General features: G+C 36.6%; 1 protein-coding gene across 2 annotated transcripts in view; it reads left to right on the forward strand.

The window, feature by feature from the left end:
* LOC130869744 (solute carrier organic anion transporter family member 1A5-like) overlaps positions 1 to 21,708 on the forward strand; it is a 40,246-nt gene extending 18,538 nt beyond the window's left edge. The window contains exons 8-14 of one of the 2 annotated variants that reach the window (XM_057762166.1): positions 3,887 to 4,051; positions 5,635 to 5,840; positions 10,042 to 10,197; positions 13,947 to 14,119; positions 17,490 to 17,554; positions 18,732 to 18,849; positions 21,489 to 21,708. In XM_057762166.1, the coding sequence (XP_057618149.1) occupies positions 3,887 to 4,051; positions 5,635 to 5,840; positions 10,042 to 10,197; positions 13,947 to 14,119; positions 17,490 to 17,554; positions 18,732 to 18,849; positions 21,489 to 21,708 (1,103 nt within the window). Of the gene's footprint in view, positions 1 to 3,886; positions 4,052 to 5,634; positions 5,841 to 10,031; positions 10,198 to 13,946; positions 14,120 to 17,489; positions 17,555 to 18,731; positions 18,850 to 21,488 lie in introns of both variants that reach the window. The other variant, XM_057762159.1, reaches the window with a different exon arrangement.
* The last annotated feature ends 522 nt before the right edge of the window (positions 21,709 to 22,230 follow it).

The following is a 22,230-nucleotide window of genomic DNA, read 5'->3' on the forward strand; positions in this document are numbered from 1 at the left end:
TGAAAAACCAAAAACTAAAAGGTTGAAAGGAAAAACATGAGTGGTAACATAATCCTCTGTATTTGAAGGTGTGTGATAGTTTACATGAGAACTGTTCCCCATGAAGCAGACTGCTGTAAAACAAACAGAAATGTTATCAACTTCTGGTGCAGAGCAGTGGTGCATCTGTGAGATGCTGAGTGGTCAAGACTGCCCATTACTGAGCCTTGGCACTAATTTCACCCTTGTATTTAGGTGACCTCTGTAGTATTCTCAAGAGATTTGAGTTAGTGCAAGAGGGGCATGGCTTGAGTTCTGAAATTCTTAAAATGTTAAGAATGAAATTCTTAAAATAGCTGGAGGATAGGCAGGGGCTATTTCTTTACCTGTCAAATGAGGGTAGCAGTTTATTATGTTCTTGGGTTTCTGTGATATTCTGGTGCAAATTATTGTGAGGAAAATTTTATTGGTGATATCTCTATTTTTTCCACCACTCATAACCTCCAATAGCATCATGCACTGAATAACCACATGTAGGAGTAAGGGCTGCTTGTTCTTCCCAGCCACCTGGCTAGCTTAGATCAAAAATAATCACACAAAAACTATATTAATTAAATCAATGCTTGCCACATTAGCTCTAGATTCTTATTTGCTAATTCTTATATTAATTTAACCCATTTATATTAATCTGTGCATCACCATGAGGTTGTGGCTTACCAGCAAAGTTTCAACATGTCTGACTCTGGTGGCAGCTCCATGGCATCCCTCTAACTCCGCCTTCCTCCTCCAATGCTATAGACCAAGCCAGCTCTTTATTAATTAACCAATAAAAGCAACATATAAACAGAAGGACTTCCCACACCACTTTCCTTTTTCTATTCAAACAAAAAGGAAGGCTTTAATTTTAACATAGTAAAGTTACATATCACAAAATAGGTATCAAATAAGAATTACAGTTACAATATTTATATCTACTTTATCTTTTATCATAACTAAGGAAAACTATAACTATAAATTCTTCAACTCCATCAAAGACTCCAGAAGGATATGATATTACCTAAGTAAACAGGAAGCACCTTGTAAGCAACTTTCAAAACTCTACAATTGACAGAAACATCTTGCTGCCTGGACAGTCACCCAAAGTTCTTCTGTACCACTGGAGCATCCATCTTCAGCCTACAGGCCCTTATTATCTGGCAGACTTTTCCATGAAGCAGGAATCTTCAAAGACAATTCTGCCTATATTGGCAGTTTGTCAGTAATTTTCTTCTGTGTCCTGCAGAATGTCTGGCAGACTGTTTCATGTAGCAGGAACCCTGAAGGACCATCTCACTTTTAGGCAAGTTCAGCAGTCATTTCTCCATGGGTCCTGCATGTCCAGTTAAATAGTCTAGGATAGAGCAGTTTCTTGCCCAAATGGCTATTGAATTCCATAAGGAACCTCTTCAAAGCCCATATTCCTCTTGAAGTAGATTGGTGCTGCCAGGAACAGATGTGTCTCACTGTCATGAAAGGTTCTAATTTCTTAAAAATTTTAAATGCCATATTTTGAAGGTCTCTGAAAGATTTGAAGAATACCTACATATCTGAAATACATCTCTGTACATCTAGAAAATCTATCTAACATGACTACAAGCTTGACTGTTATAGATAACTAGCTATTAACCTATATTTCTTAATTATAAATTACATTTTTATGAGATACACAAACACAATACCTTAATCAAGATCAGAAATAACGCCGGGTGGTGGTGGCACACGCCTTTAATCCCAGCACTCAGGAGGCAGAGGCAGGCAGATCTCTGTGAGTTCGAGGCCAGCCTGGTATAGAAGAGCTATTTCCAGGACAGGAACCAAAAGCCACAGAGAAACCCTGTCTCGAAAAATCCCCCCCCAAAAAAAATCAGAAATATGCATATAACAAGATTGACCTTAAATTTGTATCAATAAACCAAGATCTATACCAATGCAAATTATTCATATCAATGTTATATCCCCCTTTGAATGTAAACAAACATTTATAGACAATATTTGGGAATGTGGATGTACTTTTATACAAATAGTTTCCTGCGCTTTGGGGGCATTGTTAGTTAACCCTGTCTTTCATATTTTATCCTGTGTGCTGGGTTAATCTCAGTCAGCATTTGGGCAAAGTAATTTGGGGGTGGCGGGGTTCCCAGCAACCTTTCAGGAAGTCTTGTTCCATCAAACCATATTGGTCTGGAAGTAATCCACAGGTTCTCATCTTCTGTGAAAACAAAAGAAGAACCTCTTTTAAAGAACCTGCAGCATGCCACCAGCAAACAGCAAGAAGTTGTGTTAAACTCTGAATTTTTTTTGTCTAGAATTCCTTTTCAAGCCCTATTAGATTTTACATGGATGTAGTTACCCATGATGATGCCAATTTGTAGAAGGAGGGACCGCTTGTTCTTCCAGGCTACCCAGCTAGCTTAGACCCAAAATAATCACACTGAAACTGTATTAATTAAATCACTGCTTGGCCCCTTAGCTCTAGCTGCTTATTGGCTAACTCTTACGTATTAATTTTACCTATTCCTATTAATCTGTTCATCACCACAAGGTCGTGGCCTACCAACAAAATTTCAGCATGTTTATCTCTAGTGACAGCTCCATGGCATTTCTCTAACTCTGCCTTTTTCCTCCCATGCTATAGGCCAAGCCAGTTCTTTATTCATTAACCAATAAAATCAATACATAGACAGAAGGACCTCCCACACCAATGACACATCTCTCTTAATGACTATTGACCATGGCTGGGCTAATAACACTGTAAACTAGTTCAGCGGCTTTAGAATCATGGTCATTTTAAGGATTTTCCTGAAAGGGCTAATATTGATTGTTATGTGTGATTGTGTGGTCTGCCAGGTCAACATGATTTTCAAAACTAGGAAAGCACTTAGCATAGTATAAGACATATAGAAAATCAACGTGAATTGTGGAAAATTATTTGGGAGAACAGGGATGTCAGCAAACACAGGTGAGTTCAAAAGCTTCTGGGAATTCTGATTGTAACCCTGTCATTCATAAAGATGGATTTGCCACTAAATTTCACTTCTTTTTGTTAAATTTCTATGCCTATACTTCTTAATGGTTTATTCTTGATGCTTTACTATCAAAAATGTTAGGCAATTTATTAAGAATAGTAAAAAATTAGAAAATCAAGATAGAAAACATAGAGATGAAAAAGGAGATTACTAAGTGTGGAGTTCATTACCTTCTGTGAGATATAATCCATTTACTACAGATGGACTAAAAGTAGACGTTCACCTTTTAAACAAGGAGGAGTTCCAATTACATTAGTTGGAAGTCGCTTGGAATACAACAAATGAGTAGACTTTTATTACAGTGAGACCCATGTGTTGAGATGGTTAAAAATATCACTATGTGCTTTCTAATGAATGGTCTGTTGTGAAATCCAGCAGGAATGCTGTGGTTGGCTGAACTGCAATGGGATTTCTGGAGCTTTCCTAAGATTTTAGCTTATTTATTTTTGTATCAAGTACTATAGCATCAGTATCTGAACTCAAATTTCATCAAAGAGAGTCCCTTACAGATTCAAGAGAAAAAGACTAATAACTCTCTAGTTAATGCAGGATATTAACAGAAAAAATGGGAAAACAAATAAAATAATGTAACCACAGATAGGATGCCTTGTCTTTATAGGTTGCCTGATGACATATCTGGATTCTCATTCTCTTTCAAAGCCAGTTGTGGCACTAACTTCCAGGAGCACCTTAAACAATGACATAGAACTTCAGCCCAATGGGGTAAAGATTTATCAAATGTATTTGTGTCACAATGCAGAATTTATAAAATTTTAGGAGAACACTGAACATAAAATGCAAGGCTAAGTTATGTTGATGATCTTGACACTCTCTTGTTTCAGATTTCTTGCCATTCATGAAAAGCCTCTTCTGCAATCCGATTTATATGCTTTTCACACTTATAAGTGTGCTCCAGGTCAATTCATTTATCATTACTTTTACCTTTATGCCAAAATACCTGGAACAGCAATATGGAAAATCAACTGCAGAGATAATCTTTCTCATAGGTATGTATTTTTATTATCTCAGTAGCAGTAGTTCCCCTTTCTCCAGGAATATTATGAACAGTATCCCCTAGGACTTGCTTAACAAGGTGATGATGTGACCAGGAAACTGAAAGAAAATTGAACACTGCTACCATACTTGTAAATATCTTCATTCCAGTCTCCAGGTAAATCAAGAATGGATAGGGAAAGGAAGAGGGCAGAAATACCGTCTCTGTTCTCTCTCCTATCTGAATGAAAATCATCATCATTACGGAAATATTTGGGGGTCCTTATGTCAGTCAATTTTTAGATAGTCAATATGTTAATTCAAAGAGGAATATAGATTTCAGTCACTGGGATTATGTATCTTACTCCCAGGTTTTTTTTTCTGGCCTTCAATTCTTGCCTTATACATTATTCCTAATTTGGTTACTTGGTTTCCTGGTGGTCTGAGTAATCTGGACAACCACACTCTGCCTTTCTTGTTAGTGTACCAAATCCAGAGATCCTACCTATCTTTGGGTCTTTCCTGGATTCATTTACTCTTGAAAACTGACAGTCATAGGCTGAAAGCATCCACACTATTGGGAGTTCTCTGAAAATTCAAGTCCCTATCCGCAGATGGATAAAGTTAAACACAACTGCATGGCACTGAAAAGGACTGATAAATTTTTCCAACTCTGGGGCTGCTGCTGTATGAATGCAAACTAGGCAGGATTTTCTCTTTCTTTTTTTTGTGCTTCTTAATTTATTAACTTGTAGGGTTTTCATAGAAGACACTTTTTATTTAGCTTAACATTATTTCCTACATATTTTGTGTAAACTAGTAAGCAAATAGTATCTAGAAAGCAATTTCCTAATGTTGTATGGGTATGTTATAGGGCTGGAAAGTTTCTCCAATAAAACATCTTTAAAATATTAAAAGTGTTAAATCAATATTTTTAATATTTATTTGGAACAGGTTGGCACAATCACTGTAATTATGATTATTTTACTGCATAAAGATTTATAATTATGTTTAATATTGTCAAAAATTTCGAACTGATACTAATTTCAGACACAACCTTTAAAAATATGTAATAGTCTTATTTTTTTGTTTTTTTGTTTCGTTTTTTTCTTTCATTTTTTAAAATTTTTTCTTTGATTTTTGGCTGGGGAAGTGACTAAGGAAGGAAGAATTCTGGGTAACATAGGCAATTTACAAAAATTTCTACACTTGACAAGCATGGAATCCACAGTGACCTTCAAAATTACCTAGGGACAAGTCAAATTATAAATCGAGTGGAAAGAACTACATGAAATACCTAGTGTATGTGTGTGCGTGTATCAGAGAGAGGAGAGAGAGAGAGAGAGAGAGAGAGAGAGAGAGAGAGAGAGTTTGTATGTGAGAGAGAGATGGTTATAAGGTGTTTATAACTTGCTTCAAATAATTAATTAATGCCAAGTTTTTTTAAAGTGACATTTATGGGATATTTGAAATATGTGAGTGGGTGGAGGTTAGGATCACTGTATATTAGAGATAAATAATACCTTTAAAATGTATTAAAAATTGATAACATTTATTTTCTGCTCTTTTATTAATACTATTTTATTTGCATTTATAGGTGTTTATAGTTTACCTCCAATATGCATTGGATATTTAATTGGTGGCTTGATTATGAAAAAGTTCAAGATAACTGTCAAGAAAGCTGCATACATAGCATTCTGTTTATCCCTTATTGAGTACCTTCTATTTTTTTTAAACTTTATGTGGACCTGTGATAATTTTCCAGTTGCTGGCTTAACTACATCTTATGAACATGAACGGTATGTTATTTCCTAAGGAAGAAAATACTATTTTCACAATTGCTTATCCATTTTCTACAAGGATTGTACATGACCAGGTCATTTTACTACAACTTATTTGCAGTCATCCATGGTTATCTTGTACTTTCACTCATCAATCCTATTTCAATTTAGAATAATTGAATCTAATACTGATGAGTCAATATATATAACATTATAATATATAATTATATATAATATGAATATATTATATATAATATTTGTATAAATCACTAGTATAGTTACATCTCATGTACACCCTAGTCTTAGACTTTGTATTTTAAGAGTTTCCTGGTCATATTCTATATTAGCATGGGAAATGTAAAACTTTGTTTAAAGCAGAGTTATAAAATATGTTAACAAATCAGTTAAAATGAAATAAAACATATACATGGTGGTTCCTTTAAAAGTTCTGGGGAGACAACTCAGTGGTAAAATGTTGGAGGAGATTGCATGTTCATTCCTGGCCACCCAGACACAAAATAATTACAGAAACTGTATTAATTAAAGTACTGATTGGCCAATAACTTAAGCATCTTTCTAGATAACTCTTATATCTTAAATTGACCCATTTATATTAATCTGTACATCACCATGAATTCTTGGTCTACCAATGATTCTGGTGTCTGTCTCCTCTAACAGCTACATGGTATCTCTCTGATTCCACCTGCTTTTGCCCTCTATCTCTGCTTGGAATTCCTGTCTTACTCTATTCTGCTCAGTAGTTGGCCCAAGCAGCTTCTATATTTATTAACTAAATACATTCACAGCATGCAGAGGGGAATTCCCCATCACCTCACCTTTTTGTTCTAAATAAAGAGGAAGGTTTTAACTTTAACAAGGTAAAATTATCTATAACAAAGCAGGGATCAAGCAAGAATTACAGTTACAATATTTATATCTACCTTATCTTTTATCATAACTGAGGAAAACTATAATTATAACTATCTATTCCTCAACTCCATCAAAGACTCCAGAAAAATAAAATGTTGCCTAAGTAAATAGGAAGTGCATTGTAAGCAACTTTCAACACTCTAGAATTGACAGAGGCATCCTGCTGCCTGGACAATCACCCAAACTTCTTCTGTACCATTGAGGCACCCATCTTCAACCTACAGGCCCATAGAGTTTGGCAAAATTTTTTATGAAACAGGAAATTTCAAAGACAGTTCCACCTATATTGGCAGTTTTTCAGTAACTTTCGTCTGCATCCTGCAGAATGCCTGGCAGACACTTTCATGAAACAGGAACTCTGGAAGACTGTCTCATCTTCTTTAAGAAACTTCAGTAGTCATTCTTCTGTGGGTCCTACATGTCCAGTTTATTTTTTTTTTTTTTTTTTTTTTTTGGTTTTTCGAGACAGGGTTTCTCTGTGGTTTTGGAGCCTGTCCTGGAACTAGCTCTTGTAGACCAGGCTGGTCTCGAACTCACAGAGATCCGCCTGCCTCTGCCTCCCGCGTGCTGGGATTAAAGGCGTGCGCCACCACCGCCCGGCCATGTCCAGTTTATACGACAGAACATCAAGCAGTTTAAGAAAGAGCAGTTTCTTGCCCATATGGCTAACCAACTCCATAAGGAGCCTCTTTGATGCCCATTATCCTCTTGAACTATATTTGTGCTACCAGGAACAGATGAGTCTCATTGTCATGAAAAGTACTAAAACATTTTAAATATTATGTTCTGCTAGTTTTTGAAAAGTTTGAAGAATACCCAGCCATCTAAAATATATCTCTGTACACCTAGAAAACCTAAGAAACATTACTACAAGTTTGACTATTATAGATGACTATCAATTAATTTGTATTTCTTAACTTAATATTACCTGCACAAATACAATACCTTAATCAAGAAAATAAATATACATATAACAAAATTTATTGTATCAATAAGCCAAGATCTATACTAATGCAAATTATTTATCTCTATTTCATATCTCCCTTTAAAAGTAAACAAAGATTCATAAATAATCATTTATGAAATTTGAGCATAATTCTCTTCAAACTGATTCCTGCTTTTTGTTGGGTGAAGTAATTTTGGGGGATTATGTAAAATTTTCAGGGGATGTTGCTCTGTCAAACCACATTAGTCTAGAAAGAATATGTAGATTCTCATCCTCTGTGGAAACAAAAGCAGAACCTCTTTTCCAAAGCAGCATGTCCTTAGACCCATATTTTGAAGTCAAAATACCTTTAATATATATATATATATATATATATGTTGGTTTAGCTTAGCATCTTGTACAATGAAATGTCTCTCTGTACTTAGCTCATTAGCAGTCAGAAATTCAAAGAAAACACAATAATATACATAATCTAGACTCTCTGTGTATGTTTCATATACATGACTTATTTTTCCTTACTCTTTTAACCTATGATTCTCTGTACTCAGTTTATTTAAAGATTTTGCTTTATTCTTTAAAGGTATTTCTTTTTATAACTGCCTATACTTTCCTCTTCTCTTTCCCAAGCCTATGTACATTTATCCAACACTGTGACCCTTCAGAGGTCTTTTTCATCTGTCTTTATTGCATATCTGTAATTATTTTCTGATCAGAAGTGCTTTTTTTAATCCTAAGCAGGCATGGCTAGGATCATCTCCATGGTCCTACCTGTTGACTCCACCAAGTCCAACATGGTAGAGGCATGTTTCCTGCCTCTGAGAGCCATGCACATTGCCCAATTTTCAGGCAAACAGTAGGTCTATGTTGATATTAAGCAAGTTGTACCACTCTGCTCATAAAACCCATTCAAATGTTCCATAGCTGGACCTCTTGTAAGAGTCAGAGCCCTTTGTGCTTGCAGACCAGGAAGCTTCTGTTTATAAAAGCCACACAGTTTTTACTACATCTCTCTTAAAAGTGCAAGTGGCACCCCTGCTTGCTGCAAGCCCATCTGGGGAAAAAATATGGCTACCAAGAAACTGTGCTTGGTTCTCATTTTTGTGGGTAGAAGCCCTGTTTTTTAAATCCTTTTTAGGGTTTTATGTGGACCCATGCCCCACGTGGTGGGCACAGTAAAATACTTCCTGGACTGGCAAAGGACCTGAGTTCAGATTCCCAGAATCCATGTACAGTTTGACATGGTACAGTATCTGTAATCCCAGTACTCTTACTGTGAGCTGGGAGCCACAACAAGAAAACCTGAAAGGTCACAGGCCTGTTAGTCTGACATTTGCAGCAGTAACCAACAGGGGACTCTGTCTTCAAAAGGGTGGAAGATTATCTTCTGACCTCCACATGCATGCTGTTGTATGTGGGCTTACACACATGAACACACAGAGACACACTTGTGAGTGTGTGTATGTGTATGTGTGAGAGAGAGATGGGAGCAGAGATTAAAAGAAAAGACCTTTCAAGATCTTCAAAAGTTTTAAAATTTGAATAATTTCATTATAAAATCATGAATAATTATATACATTATCTAATTTGAAACTCTTTTTATGAAAGTAATTATTCTGTTCACTTTGTAGATGTAGAGAATAAAACTCATGGTGAATTACTAAATTTTCAGAAAATGGCTTCAAAAATACCATAGAATTCTGTATACTGACTCTCTCCAGTCATGCTGACCTCCACACTGTGCTTGAGTGACAGAATTTGAATTCAGACTCTAGCTTCCTCATTATCATCTTTCAGACCCTTTGTAAATATGAGGCATGCTCTATTGCAGAGCAGCATGTGTGGTTACCCAAACCACATATGTCTTATATATATCTTATAAATGGAAACTGCAATTTTTTCAGGTCAGCCTATCATGCAGATCAATGACAAATTACAATCTTCATTTTTTTAAAGATCCAACAGCACAGTTTTCTCATATATGGTATGCAGCTAATGCTTATTTTTGAAGTAATTGAAAAAGCAGCAATGTGAACACTGGAACAGATAACTTTGAGCCAAAAAACAGAGTATAAAGATCACATATTGATATTTGGATGAAGTCTCTCTCTCTCTCTCTCCCTCTCACTTTCATCTCTCCCATCTCTCCCCCTGTGTGTGTGTCTTTCTGTATCTCTGCCCATCTGTCTGTCTTTCTTTCTGTCTGCGTGTGTGTGTCTGTATGTGTGCATGCACGTGCATATGTGCATGAATGCATGTGAACTGACTGAGATGAAGATAAGAAAATAAAGGGTTTGCATGGTTCTTTAGAATCAATAACATTATTTTTAATCATTTCAGAATTCAACAGCCTTTGTATGTGAAGAAAAATGTTCTTGCAGAGTGCAGCAAAAAGTGTAACTGTTTAACTAAAACGTGGGATCCAGTGTGTGGAGACAATGGTCTATCATACATGTCAGCCTGCCTTGCAGGCTGTGAAAACTCTGATGGAACAGGAATCAACATGGTATACACCCTTTCAGTACTTTGGGGTGATGTTTTGTGTGCTGTATTAATATGTGCTATGATCTAAGATCACATCTACTAACAAACAAAAATTAGTCCCTGCTTTAAATGAACTAATATATTTTGTGAACCACTAACTACTTTACATATGTATATTTAAACTTATAATTCGTAGATGTTATGTAAAACCTTGACAGAATCTGAAAAATATTTTGTAATTTCAAAGCATCTGAAATTATTATACAAATTAATGAAGTTAAAATTCCCAGGATTAGCTGGAGAGCTAGCTTAGCTGTAAGTACACTTGCTGATCTTTTAGTAGACCTGTTTGGTTCCCAGCACACACATGGGACAGCTTACAATCTTGGTAATCTCTCTGCCTTCCTCTGGCACCCACATCCACCTATTTGAATACACACAGATACAGAAGTATACATGTAAATAAACATTAAAATTGAAACTTGAAAATATTCTGGATAGAATCTTTCCTTTACTGATAGGGTCTCATAAATTTCAGGCTGACCTCAAATACCTTTGTAGTTGAAACACACAGAAAACTTAATTTTCCATATTATGACCCTCTTTCATTCATTTACTTATTTATTGTAGTTGTATGTGTGTGTGTGTGCAGGTGCATGAGTATATGGAGGCCAAAATATTACCTCAGCTGTGGACTCTCAGGTCACATCCACTTTGTTCTTTGGAGACAGGATCTCACTAGCCTGAAATTTGTTGATACAGTTAGGCTGCCTGGCAAGTGAGCCCTAGGGAGTCACCTGCTCCCTCCTTCAGAGCACCAATGTTGCAAGCACTTTCTCTATACATAATTTTTCACATGTGTGCTGGGGTTCTGAACTCAGGTCCTCACCCTTGTACAGAACTTTACAGACTGTGGTATCTCTGCATACCACATCATGATAATTTAACAGATAAAGAGTTAAGCATTTTCCTTGTCTTAAACATGTTATAATACTTACAGAGTTGGCTGTTAGTCAAAATAAAATATAAATTTTGATTTTTAATCAGACCCATTATCATAACAAATCAGAAAAGAATTGACTTTATTGTTGAAATAAACATTTTCTTAGGGGACATGACTTTATTTGTAAGCACCTAACTATTTCAAAAGCATTCTGAAACATTTTGTTTTAGTCCTTAGTACTAGGGTCAAAACAAAACAAAGCAGAATTTATTTACTTTTTTTAAAAGTATGTGCAGGCTAGAAAAGTATGTGCAGGCTCAGTGGATAAAGACATTTGTCACCAAACACTATTCCCACAGCTACATTCTAAGGCCACACATGAGAAAAGAGAACTAACTCCCATAACTTACCCCTGACTTCTACATGTATGTGATGGCATTCACTTGTCAACCCATAAACACAAAGTTGATTAGGCATACACACACAAACACACACATTTGCACAACATATACAAGAAAAACAAATAAACAAGCAAATAAATGATAACAAAATCAAGAATGAGAAACCTATTGAAATAATACAGACTTTACAGACTGGGAATGAGAAGTTATCTGAAAGGAACCATACTGTTTGAATTGACATCAAAATCTGTTAAAAACTTATGACAAGCTAGCCAATAGAACATCCCTCCTAGAAGGCAATCTACATGCTATCCAAATAATCTTTAATGATGAGAAGATATCATTAGTGGAAAAAGTTAAAAACTTGGAATAACATGTGCATGATGAAACCCAGAAATTAATTGATTGATAAAATTTTTGAAAATATTCACAGGTCAAAAAATTTATAATCCACAAAACACAATGATAGAACAATTTTAAACCATTGAAGAACTTGTCATAATTGATAAGTAAGGAGATGGGGCAAATACAAAAGACAATAGTAAAGACTTAGCATTGCCAGTACCTCTCAGAGTCAGAGATAACTTACCAAGAATTTTAACTACTTACGTTGTTACTATTTCTGAAAAATGAGAAAATATGAAATAGCCAAAAGAATATATAGAATGTAAAAGAGAGCCTGCATGTGTGAAAGATCTAAAACATATTAAGGAAACATTAGTTTCTTATGGCATGCATTCACTATATGTGAGGCAGTTAGTGAAGAAATGGGCTTCAAAAAATAAGGTCACTCCACATGTTTGTCAGTATTAGACCTTGGTCCACAGCTACAGTGGAAGAGTTATTGGAGAAAAGAAGTCAAGGCTTTTGAACATCAAACCATTTATTTAAGGATGTAGTATGAAGTATCAAGCTAATAGCAGCTATGATTAAGAATGTATATATCCCAGGTAGGTCATATAGCTTTTTTAGAATTCTATCCATAGTAGAAACAAAAAGGGTTGTTAAATTTCTGAATGGTGGCATTATCTGAGATTATCTTAGTTATGATTTTAAAATTTCAGAAATAAATTATTATTAATTTGATTATTTAGTTATTAATCAAAATAAGATATCTAGTTATCAGAAATCTTCAGATTTCTGTAGGTGTAATAATATTGATTGACCAGCAGGTAGAGCTAGTGTTCAGTTAGCTGGTTTAAGTGGCTACTGAGAGTTTAAAGTATAATAATATCAGTGTTGGCCAGCAAGTTCCAGAGTTGTACCACCAAAGTGGTCCGGGGATGCTGGAGTTCCCACCTGACTTTTACCAAAGTTGCTAATCTATAGATTTACTAAGTAGAACTCAAAACCATACTGAACAGATTTTTGTTAAAGAAAAAGGGGAAAAAGAGCAGACAACATGCTCAGATGCCAATCAGGGTAGCTGTGCAGTGGGCAAGCAGAGGTTGAGCCTCTGAACCACAGTCATGGGTGTGGAGGGGGTGGGGCCTGGGAGGAAGCTAAGCCACTGTGAATGGGAGTCACATGGGTGGTCAGTCGCATGGGTGGTTAGCCACATGAGGGTTTACACAGTTGCAGAGGGGAGAACAGCGGACTTTGGTCATGTGGATACTAGAAGCAAGAATGTAGGTATAATTAAGAGAGTCCATGAGAGCCCACGATAAAAGCTAACAAATGTTTATTGGGGAACACTCACAATAAGAATGATGCTGCGGTCCTCTGCTCTGTGGGCACTGAGCGCTGTGAACAGAATCCAGAGCACCAGCTAAGATACAGCAAGCAAGCATGCTGTCTGCGCTTATAATTCAGACCACACCCTGATAAGCCTGTGCCCAGAGGGCTATTGGCTGAAAGAATTTCCACAAGAAGCAAAAGCAAATAAACAAGCAAACAAATGAAAAAGTGAAGTGTGTGCAATCAGGATAATTGAAGTTTTAAAAATTCGCTTCTTAGCCTGGCGGTGGTGGCGCATGCCTTTAATCCCAGCACTCGGGTGGCAGAGGTAGGCGGATCTCTGTGAGTTCGAGGCCAGCCTGGTCTACAAGAGCTAGTTCCAGGACAGGAATCAAAAGCTATGGAAAAACCCTGTCTCGAAAAAAAAAAAAAAAAAAAAAAAAAAAAACACGAGTTTTGAAAAATCTTCCCCTTTATATTTTGTGATAGAATTCTGAGATCCAAAAACAGAAAGATGGAAGTAAAGGGGAGGAGGACCTCCATTTTACTTACATAGCATTTAGTATTTATTTAATGATCTTTGTGCTCGCATTTGGTCCTCATTAACGCTTGATGAGTGCTCTTCCTCTGAGTTATATCATTAGCCCCAACACTCTCCATTTTGATATAACTAGCTATGTTGAAAATACTGAAGGTTTGCACCCAATATTTTTCTTCTACAAATAAGACTTTGTATTTTTTTTTCTATAGGTGTTTCAAAACTGCAGCTGCATTCAGTCTTCAGGAAGCTCATCTGCAGTCCTTGGACTGTGTAACAAAAGCCCTGACTGTACTATAAAGCTACAGTACTTTTTAATCGTGTCAGTATTCGGCTGTTTCATCTTCTCACTGGCAGCCATACCTGGGTATATGGTTCTTCTGAGGTAACAAATACCTCTTTCAGTTAGCATTCTCTCCTTCCTTCTTAGTTGTGTGTGCATAAGTGAGTGTATGGTTGTGTGTGTGTGTGTGTGTGTGTGTTTGACTCTTGACTCCAACAAGAACACAGAGAGGTCAGAAGGTAATGATGGGAATCAGTTCTCTCAGTTTACCCTGTTTTTGAGACAGGTTCTCTCTTATTTCTGCTGCTATACTAGCTGTGTACTCCAGTCTACCTGGCTTTCAAGTTCCAAGTAATTCTGTTTTCTCCTATTTTACTATGGGAATGCTAGGATTACAGATGCATGCCATTGAATTGAGCTATTTTCTTTTTCTATTTTTTCATACATTCCGGGTTCTTGGGTTTAAATTCTGGACATCTAGCCTTTGTGGCAAGCACCTTTACACAAAGAGCATCATTCCAATGCTATTTAGATTTTGTAGTCACTTATTAAAATTCCCTTTTCCCAAGAAAGACCACTACAGTAATGGTTCTCAAACCTCAATGTTCTGAGATAACTTTAACAAGAAACATACAGTGAGTATTGTTATATTTCACAGTAATTTAAAGTTTTCTGAAATTTTCCTTCTTGCCCTTTCCTATTTTATCCTCTTATGTCTTAAATCTACAGTAAGGGAATTCTTGTTTGGCTGGAAGAGAGGAGGTGTTTAACACTCATTTCCTGGGGTCAACTAACTGACTGGCAGAAGATGCAACTCTCTGTGTAAAAGTGACCAGGCTCCTCTGACATTCTGACTTCAACTTCTCATGCAAAAACAAACAAACAAACAGAAAACATATGTGCAATAATAGATACTAGCTAACCAGGCGACACATGAATGCAATAGCAGATACAATACCCAACTCTCTAACATAAAATGAGGACATTGAAGAGTCAAGCTTCAAGGGTGTTTTTTTGTTGTTGTTGTTTGTTTGTTTGTTTTTTGTTTTTTTTTTTGCAAGTGTTTATTCCAGCCTAGCAATCTTCACATCCACTACCAATGGGGAAACAGTTCAACATTCTTTTTCTTGTCTCATTGGAATTCAGAAAGAAAGTTGAGTTAACTGCGATGTGTAATTTGTAACATTTTTTTCCCTCATAAACAGAACTAAGGTTCTTGCTTCTTCCTTATAGGCAATTGTACTTTTCTGTTTCTTTGCCCACATTCCCTTTCCACACCCTCTTCTCTTCCTCCTTCTCCTTCACTTCCCTCTTCTTTTCTCCTTGCACCTCTCATTTCCTCTTCTTTCCCTTCCCATTCTCTCTTCTTTCATCTTTCCTTCTCTGTCTTTGTCTTCTCTCCATTCTCTCCTTTACATGTTCATCCATTGCTTTGGTTCTTCCATTCCTCTACATCTACCCACCATAGATACTCACTGGAATAGGCTAGGTATATGTTCTTATACATTCATTTTCCATGGTAAGATGTTATCTTTTTATATTAACACAAGTGAAGATGTGAAGATGTGCTAAATGCCTTGTTTTAATTCATAGGTTCACAGACAGATAAATTTTACCAAGTATTACTAGTTCTTAAGACATATTCTACAAATGAGTGAGATTTGCCTGTGACACCTGCCACCCCATCATGTTTCAGACTGATTCAGCTGATGTGGCTACACAGGGTTGCCTTTCTCCCTCAGTACTGCAGTTGCCCCTGTTCCAAAGCAGCATGCTCAACTGAAAAGACAAGTTTTCATTATAGAGGAGGATGGCCAGAGTAAAGGATATAGGAGTAGCTGAACTATCCTATTGGATCTTCCAAACACATTCTCAAGAGATACTCCCATGTTACTGCATGACTGTTTCCACTTCCATGTCTCACTTACTGCCTCAATTATCTTAATTCTTAAGTTAACACTTAAACTGGGTGTAAAAACATGTGGTTCATTGATGTTTTAATGTGTGATTTTTAAAAGCATTCTGTGTGTGTGAGTGTGTGTGTGTGTGTTTGAATTTTCATGCTATGGTGTGCATGTTTAAATGAGAAGACATCTTGTAAGGGTTGATTATCTGCAATCATGTGGTTCTAGATATTGAACTCAGTTTATCAATCTTGGTGGCAGGAATTTTATCCACTGAGCCATCTTTTAGGCCCTAATGTGTACTTTCTTGATGCAATGGGGTTCATGTCTATTCAGATTATTTTTCTTGTATTTCTTTGCACTATTTTGCTTAATGTGATGATTGCAGTGTCAGTGATTGATAATACAGTCCTACTGTTTGAACGCTATTATCACTCTTCTAGTCTGTTGTGTTTTCTTGAATTCTTCCAAGGAATCACTTTCAAAATAAAATCCTACCAGTTCCATTTATTATGCTTTTCTTATACAAGGGTGTATTTGGTGGGGGAAAAAAACACACCTTAAAAAAAACTTGCACACTCCTAATTTATAAAAATATTTTTCAGTTTTTATTCTGACTGCTTTATAAGCCTCTCTTTTGTATTTAATTCTGAAAACCATATTGTTTAATTTTGTAGGCAGTATAGGAAAGATAAATGTCTAAAGTTGGTAACTCCATATATCAAAGGCCTTTTCTTAATGTCATAGCCTATATGATGGATTCTTTCTCTGTTTATTTGTGGAATTGCCTTTACTATATCTTGAATTTTTATATAAGATGCATTAGATTTTTTTATGAAATTGACAAAATGCCTGGCAAACAATTTAAGAGAAGAAAATTTATTTGATTTGTGAGTTCAAAGGTTTGGGTTCATTATTTGTGATATAGCATGGTGATCACCATGGTAACCAGGAAGCTGATGTGGAAGGTGATGTATGCTGTGAATATATTTTATTACCATTGGTTAATCAAGAAGCTGCTTTCAGCCAATGACTTAACAAAGTAAATCCAGGCTGAAAGAGCTATAGATAGAGAATAGGTAGTGTCAGGGAGAAGCCATATAGCCGCCTGCAGGAGACAGTCACACTCGAACCTTGCTGGTAAATCACAGCCACATGGTTATACACAGATTAATGGAGATGGGTTAGTTTAGGATATAAGAGCTAGCTAGAAATAGGCTTAAGCTATTGGCCAAACAACATTGCAAATAATATAGTTTCTATGTGATTATTTCATGTCTAGGCAGCTGGGAATGAATGAACAGCCTCCCCCAACAGGAAGCAATTCATCGAGGTTAGCAGTCAAAGGCTGTGCCTTGAATCAGATGCGTAGAGGTCACCGGACAGCTTTCATAAGTCATACTCTCCTTTCTCTGTATGTACTTAACAGCAGAGTTGTATTATCCTCTCTTATCAGGATGAAAGGTTTAACCACCAGGATCGTGAACCATCATTGTCATTGGGAGGATGCTAGGAGAGATATGTGTTTGCATGATGTACTTTTATTTATGTGTTTATATATTTCTCAGGTGTACAAAGTCTGAAGAGAAATCCCTTGGAGTTGGATTACATACATTTTTCATAAGAGTATTTGGTATGAACAATTTTCCTAGCATATCACTTTCTTAGTAAACCAGTTAACATTTTCTGAAGAAAAAGACAGCAACTATATTGTTAACCTAAAACAAAACCTTTACCTTAGAGGGAATAGGAGGGTTTAATCTGGAATCAAGCATGAATCACCATGATGAGAACACAGACTCAGGTCACCCACATATCAGGTTCCAACATGGTGGCAGTTACACAGGAAGTCATGAATAAGGAGCTTCTCAAATGTATCTGTGGAAATGTGAAGTAACTTGGTGACATCAAAGCATGGAATTCTCTTTTGAAGGCTCCGATCCTATCTGATAGCATTCTTAGTGTTTGGAAAGTTCAGTCAATACATCCCACAAAGGCTTCATATGATAATCACATGGATATAACATCAGACACAGGGATGGGGCAATAAGTGATAAATAAGAGAGGCAAAATAATTTGTCTCTGTATCTTCAATATGCAAACTGTCCACATCCTGGAAATTCCAACCACCTTGTGGCATCTTTAACATACATGTGCTCTGTCAATGTTAACCTGAACTCCAGTTCACAAGCGCTTATGTTTGGAAATGGCTACTTGTATTTAACTTGAGAATGAGATAACTGCAGAGATGATAAATGTTTCCCCTTGACTTTGAAAAGATTACCTGAACTTAATTACACTTTTCATCTTTTAGTAGATTCAAGAATAAAATTAGACATAAGTCATTCTGTTAGATGTATAGAAAACTAGCACAAGACACTTCAGGAAATATATGTTGTATACAATTATGAATTCAATGGATACTTCATTAGCATCTTATAGTTTTCATTGTCTTTATCTAGAAACTTTACATTAACTCATAATTCCTAAAAGTAAGTATAGAAACTTTGATTTATAATTTTTATGTTGTTTTTAATAGGGAAACTGAAGTACTTCCAAATAAAATAACACATCTCTTTCTTTTTTTTTTTTTTTTTTTTTTGGGTTTTTTCGAGACAGGGTTTCTCTGTGGCTTTGGAGCCTGTCCTGGAACTAGCTCTGTAGACCAGGCTGGTCTCGAACTCACAGAGATCCGCCTGCCTCTGCCTCCCGAGTGCTGGGATTAAAGGCGTGCGCCACCACCACCCGGCAACACATCTCTTTCTTTTCTTTCTTCTTCTCAATGGTCTTTTTTTCTCTCCTCACTGCAGGGGGCATTCCGGCACCTATTTACTTTGGTGCCTTGATAGACAGAACCTGTTTACACTGGGGAACTCTGAAATGTGGTGAGCCAGGGGCATGCAGGATGTATGATATAAATGAGTACAGGTAATGATAATGTTTGTGACTTGTGCTTGTAATGTATGAAGTGCCCCCGTTAGTATCTAACAATTTCTTCAGTGATAAGATTAAATTTGATTTCATTTTTGGAATGTACATGAATGGTAATAACTTCGTATATGTGTATTTTCATATATTCCCATTATTTCTAAAGTGCTTGATATATAAGAGTAAATGGGTTTCCTAACTTAATTGTTCAAAATATATCAGAAAGGGAGCAGGGCATCTGTGTAGATGTCCTGGAGCAGTAGGAGGAGAGCTGCATCTTAAGCTGAGGCAGCATGGCAGAACACTGGAGATAAACAAGGCAGCAAGATCCAGAGGCCAGTGACAATGCCACTATTGGCAGGAACAAAATCTCTCATCTCCTACCACCCCATATCTGAGCTCAGAGTAGTAGGTTCTTTCTTTCTGCAGGAGTCAGGATGACAGACCTAACACATTCAAGTACCTCGGATCCTGATGTTCTAGCTCTTGTAAATTTCACAGCCCTCTCATGCTTGCACCTGGTGTACGAAGAACCCCAAACCTGTGTTCTGCCCCTGCAGTTTAGTAGAACATGTCAGGTGCCAGAGCCAGGGGCTATCTTTAGAAGGGACCTGTTACCTGAATTTGATTGATGGTCTCATTGCTGGGAACCCATAGATGCTCCACTGCACTTAGCGGTTAACCATCTCATAAACAAAACATGGTTCAGCAGAGAGACTGTGGTACAAACCAGCTGAAAGTATCAAGAAGGGGAAGGAAGTGACAACACGTAGAAATAACTGAGGCCATTACCCTCAAGAACCAGCAGATTGGGGAACCTGGACTCTGAGATCTGGGTGCAACCGGTTGTGTGCCTCCATGCTGCTGCATAGACTAAAAGTAGTACCTTCATGGTTCCCACCACTCTCAGTGCTACACAGGCACCAGTCACTAACAATATAGTGGGATAATTGTGAGTTCATTGCTGTCCCATGCACAGAGGCCATACTAGGCTGATCTGGAACTAGAGTTTTACCTTGCTGGCTCTGGAGGGTAATGAGCTCAAGAAAGCCCACAAAGGAACTTTGCATTATACAGACTTCACTGTGCAACTTCTCTCTCTTAAAATCACTTCAGCATAAGAAAAAAAGCTGTGGGTTAGACCCATTCCTTTGTTTCTGGGTGAGCAATATACTGAAACGTTCTAGGAGTGAAAAGTTCTGGCCATTGTCCTGTCCTGTCTGGCTATGATTAGTTGAGATACCAGTCCCACCCTGGTATATTTATAGTAACAGTAGGTCTCAATTATTTCTGTCAGTGTATCTGTGTGGGTTAAAGTTCCAGTTGCCTTGATAATACACATTATTGGATATAATACACAATAGTGGGGTATTCTGGGAGTAACCTGGAATTTTGAGAAAATTTACACCTTCTTCCTTTAAATTAATTTTGTCAGGGTCTTTTATAACAGTGACAGAAAAGTAAGCTAAGATACTTTTTAATCTATTTTTCTTCTAGTGGAAGAACGCCAATGGTATTTCTAGGCTGTTATACCTTAAGCATATACACATACATACTACTTTTATATTTTTCCCCCTGTAGGGGGAGATTGTAGGCATGATTGTTTTCTCTGTTCTTTTGTGGTCCAGGGTCTCTGGCCTAAGGAATGGTGCTACCCACTATGGAATTTCTCACCTCAATTAATGTAATCAAAATAATGTCCCATGAACCTGTTCACAGGCCAACAAAATCCACACAGACCTTCACTAAAACTTCCTTCGCAGGAGATTCTATATTGTATGAAGTTAACAACACTATCCAACACACCAGATTTTCCTACAAATATGTTGAGAACATGAAGGAATGTTTTCCCTACTTATTTAGAAATATACTTGTCAAAATACCTACTTACCATACACACTATGCCCAGAAATTTCAAAGCACACTTTGTCAAATTTACAAAGAACAGATGTTTATAACAGTACAAAAGTTATTCTCAGAAATGTTGAAAGGGAAAATTACCTGATTCATTTCAGGAAGCATCCATAGTCTGCATGATTAAAATGGACAAGTTCAGCAAATGAAAATAATGTGGGGCTAAAGATATAGGTCATGGGTTAAGAGTACATATTGCTCTTGCAGAACACATGAGTTCAATTCCCATGACCCAAATTGTGTAGTTCAAAAGTTCCTTTTACTACAACTTAAGGTATTCTGGAATGACGGGGGAAGCATAGTGACTTAGTGTGAGGTAATTGCAGACAGGGTTTGGTGAGGAGGCTGGTCGTGTCACCTGCTCTGGCAGGAAATACTGAGGGCTACAAGTCCAGTGCATGGTATAAGGGACTTCATCCTCAGCTAAACCAATCTGAAAATACTCTCACCCAGAAATGTCTTTCTATAATGATCCTAAATTCAGTCAAGTAGACAATGAAAACTAGCCATCACCAAACTGAAAAAATACATTTAAACTTTTGTTGGAAATTTTTGACATTTTAACTAACAGAATTGATAATTTAGCAAAGTAGATTATATAAATTACATGAGCAAAAGTAATCACCTAATGTTTCTCTTTGAAGAATAAATTATCTGTAAAAATGTACAAAATTAACTTTCACTGAATGCATTACGATTTTACATAGATTAGTTGCTTTCAACAGGCGCATTTACATTGGGTTGCCAGCAGCTCTAAGAGGATCAAGCTACCTCGTGTCAATCTTCATTCTAAAACTTTTGAGAAAGTTCCAACTCCCTGAGGAAACTGACTCTTCAGAGACTGAACTTGCCGAGATGAAGCTCACAGAGAAGGAAAGCGAGTGCATGGATGTGCACAGAAGTCCTGAGTTTGAGAACAACAGAGAACTGAAAACGAAGCTGTAATGAGATTTCTAATGGCCTGCATAGGCCCACGGACAGAGTCTGCATTTGGTTCTTTTAAATCATGAGTTATAGGAACAATTATACTGAAAGACCTTAAGAATGTTTTTTTAATAATGACAAAAATATTTACTGTTATTATTTTTAAAATATAATGGTAGCACTTAAGATTATCCCCGGGAAGACTATGGTGATCCCCTATCCTCCCACACACATAGAACTTTAAAGCAGTCTTCAAATGAAAAAGGTATTTTCTCTTTTAACTCAATCAAAGCAAATGTGTATTTCTCATATATGCTCAAAAAGCTTTCCCATTCTCGAAACACCATTCAATTTCATTAAATTTGTACTTCAATGTTAGAGTCGTTTAGAGCTAAAAATTTGGATCTTACTTGTGTTGCATTGAAATAATTTATTCAAATTTATACTTTCTTTATACAAGATATTTGCATACCTCTTTATATACTTAGAAATTCTTCACTCTCTCCTTTTTTATTCTCGACACAATGCTTCCAATATTAGATG

Source organism: Chionomys nivalis, chromosome 1 (genome assembly GCF_950005125.1).
Source record: "Chionomys nivalis chromosome 1, mChiNiv1.1, whole genome shotgun sequence".
Classification (NCBI taxonomy): Eukaryota; Metazoa; Chordata; class Mammalia; order Rodentia; family Cricetidae; genus Chionomys; species Chionomys nivalis.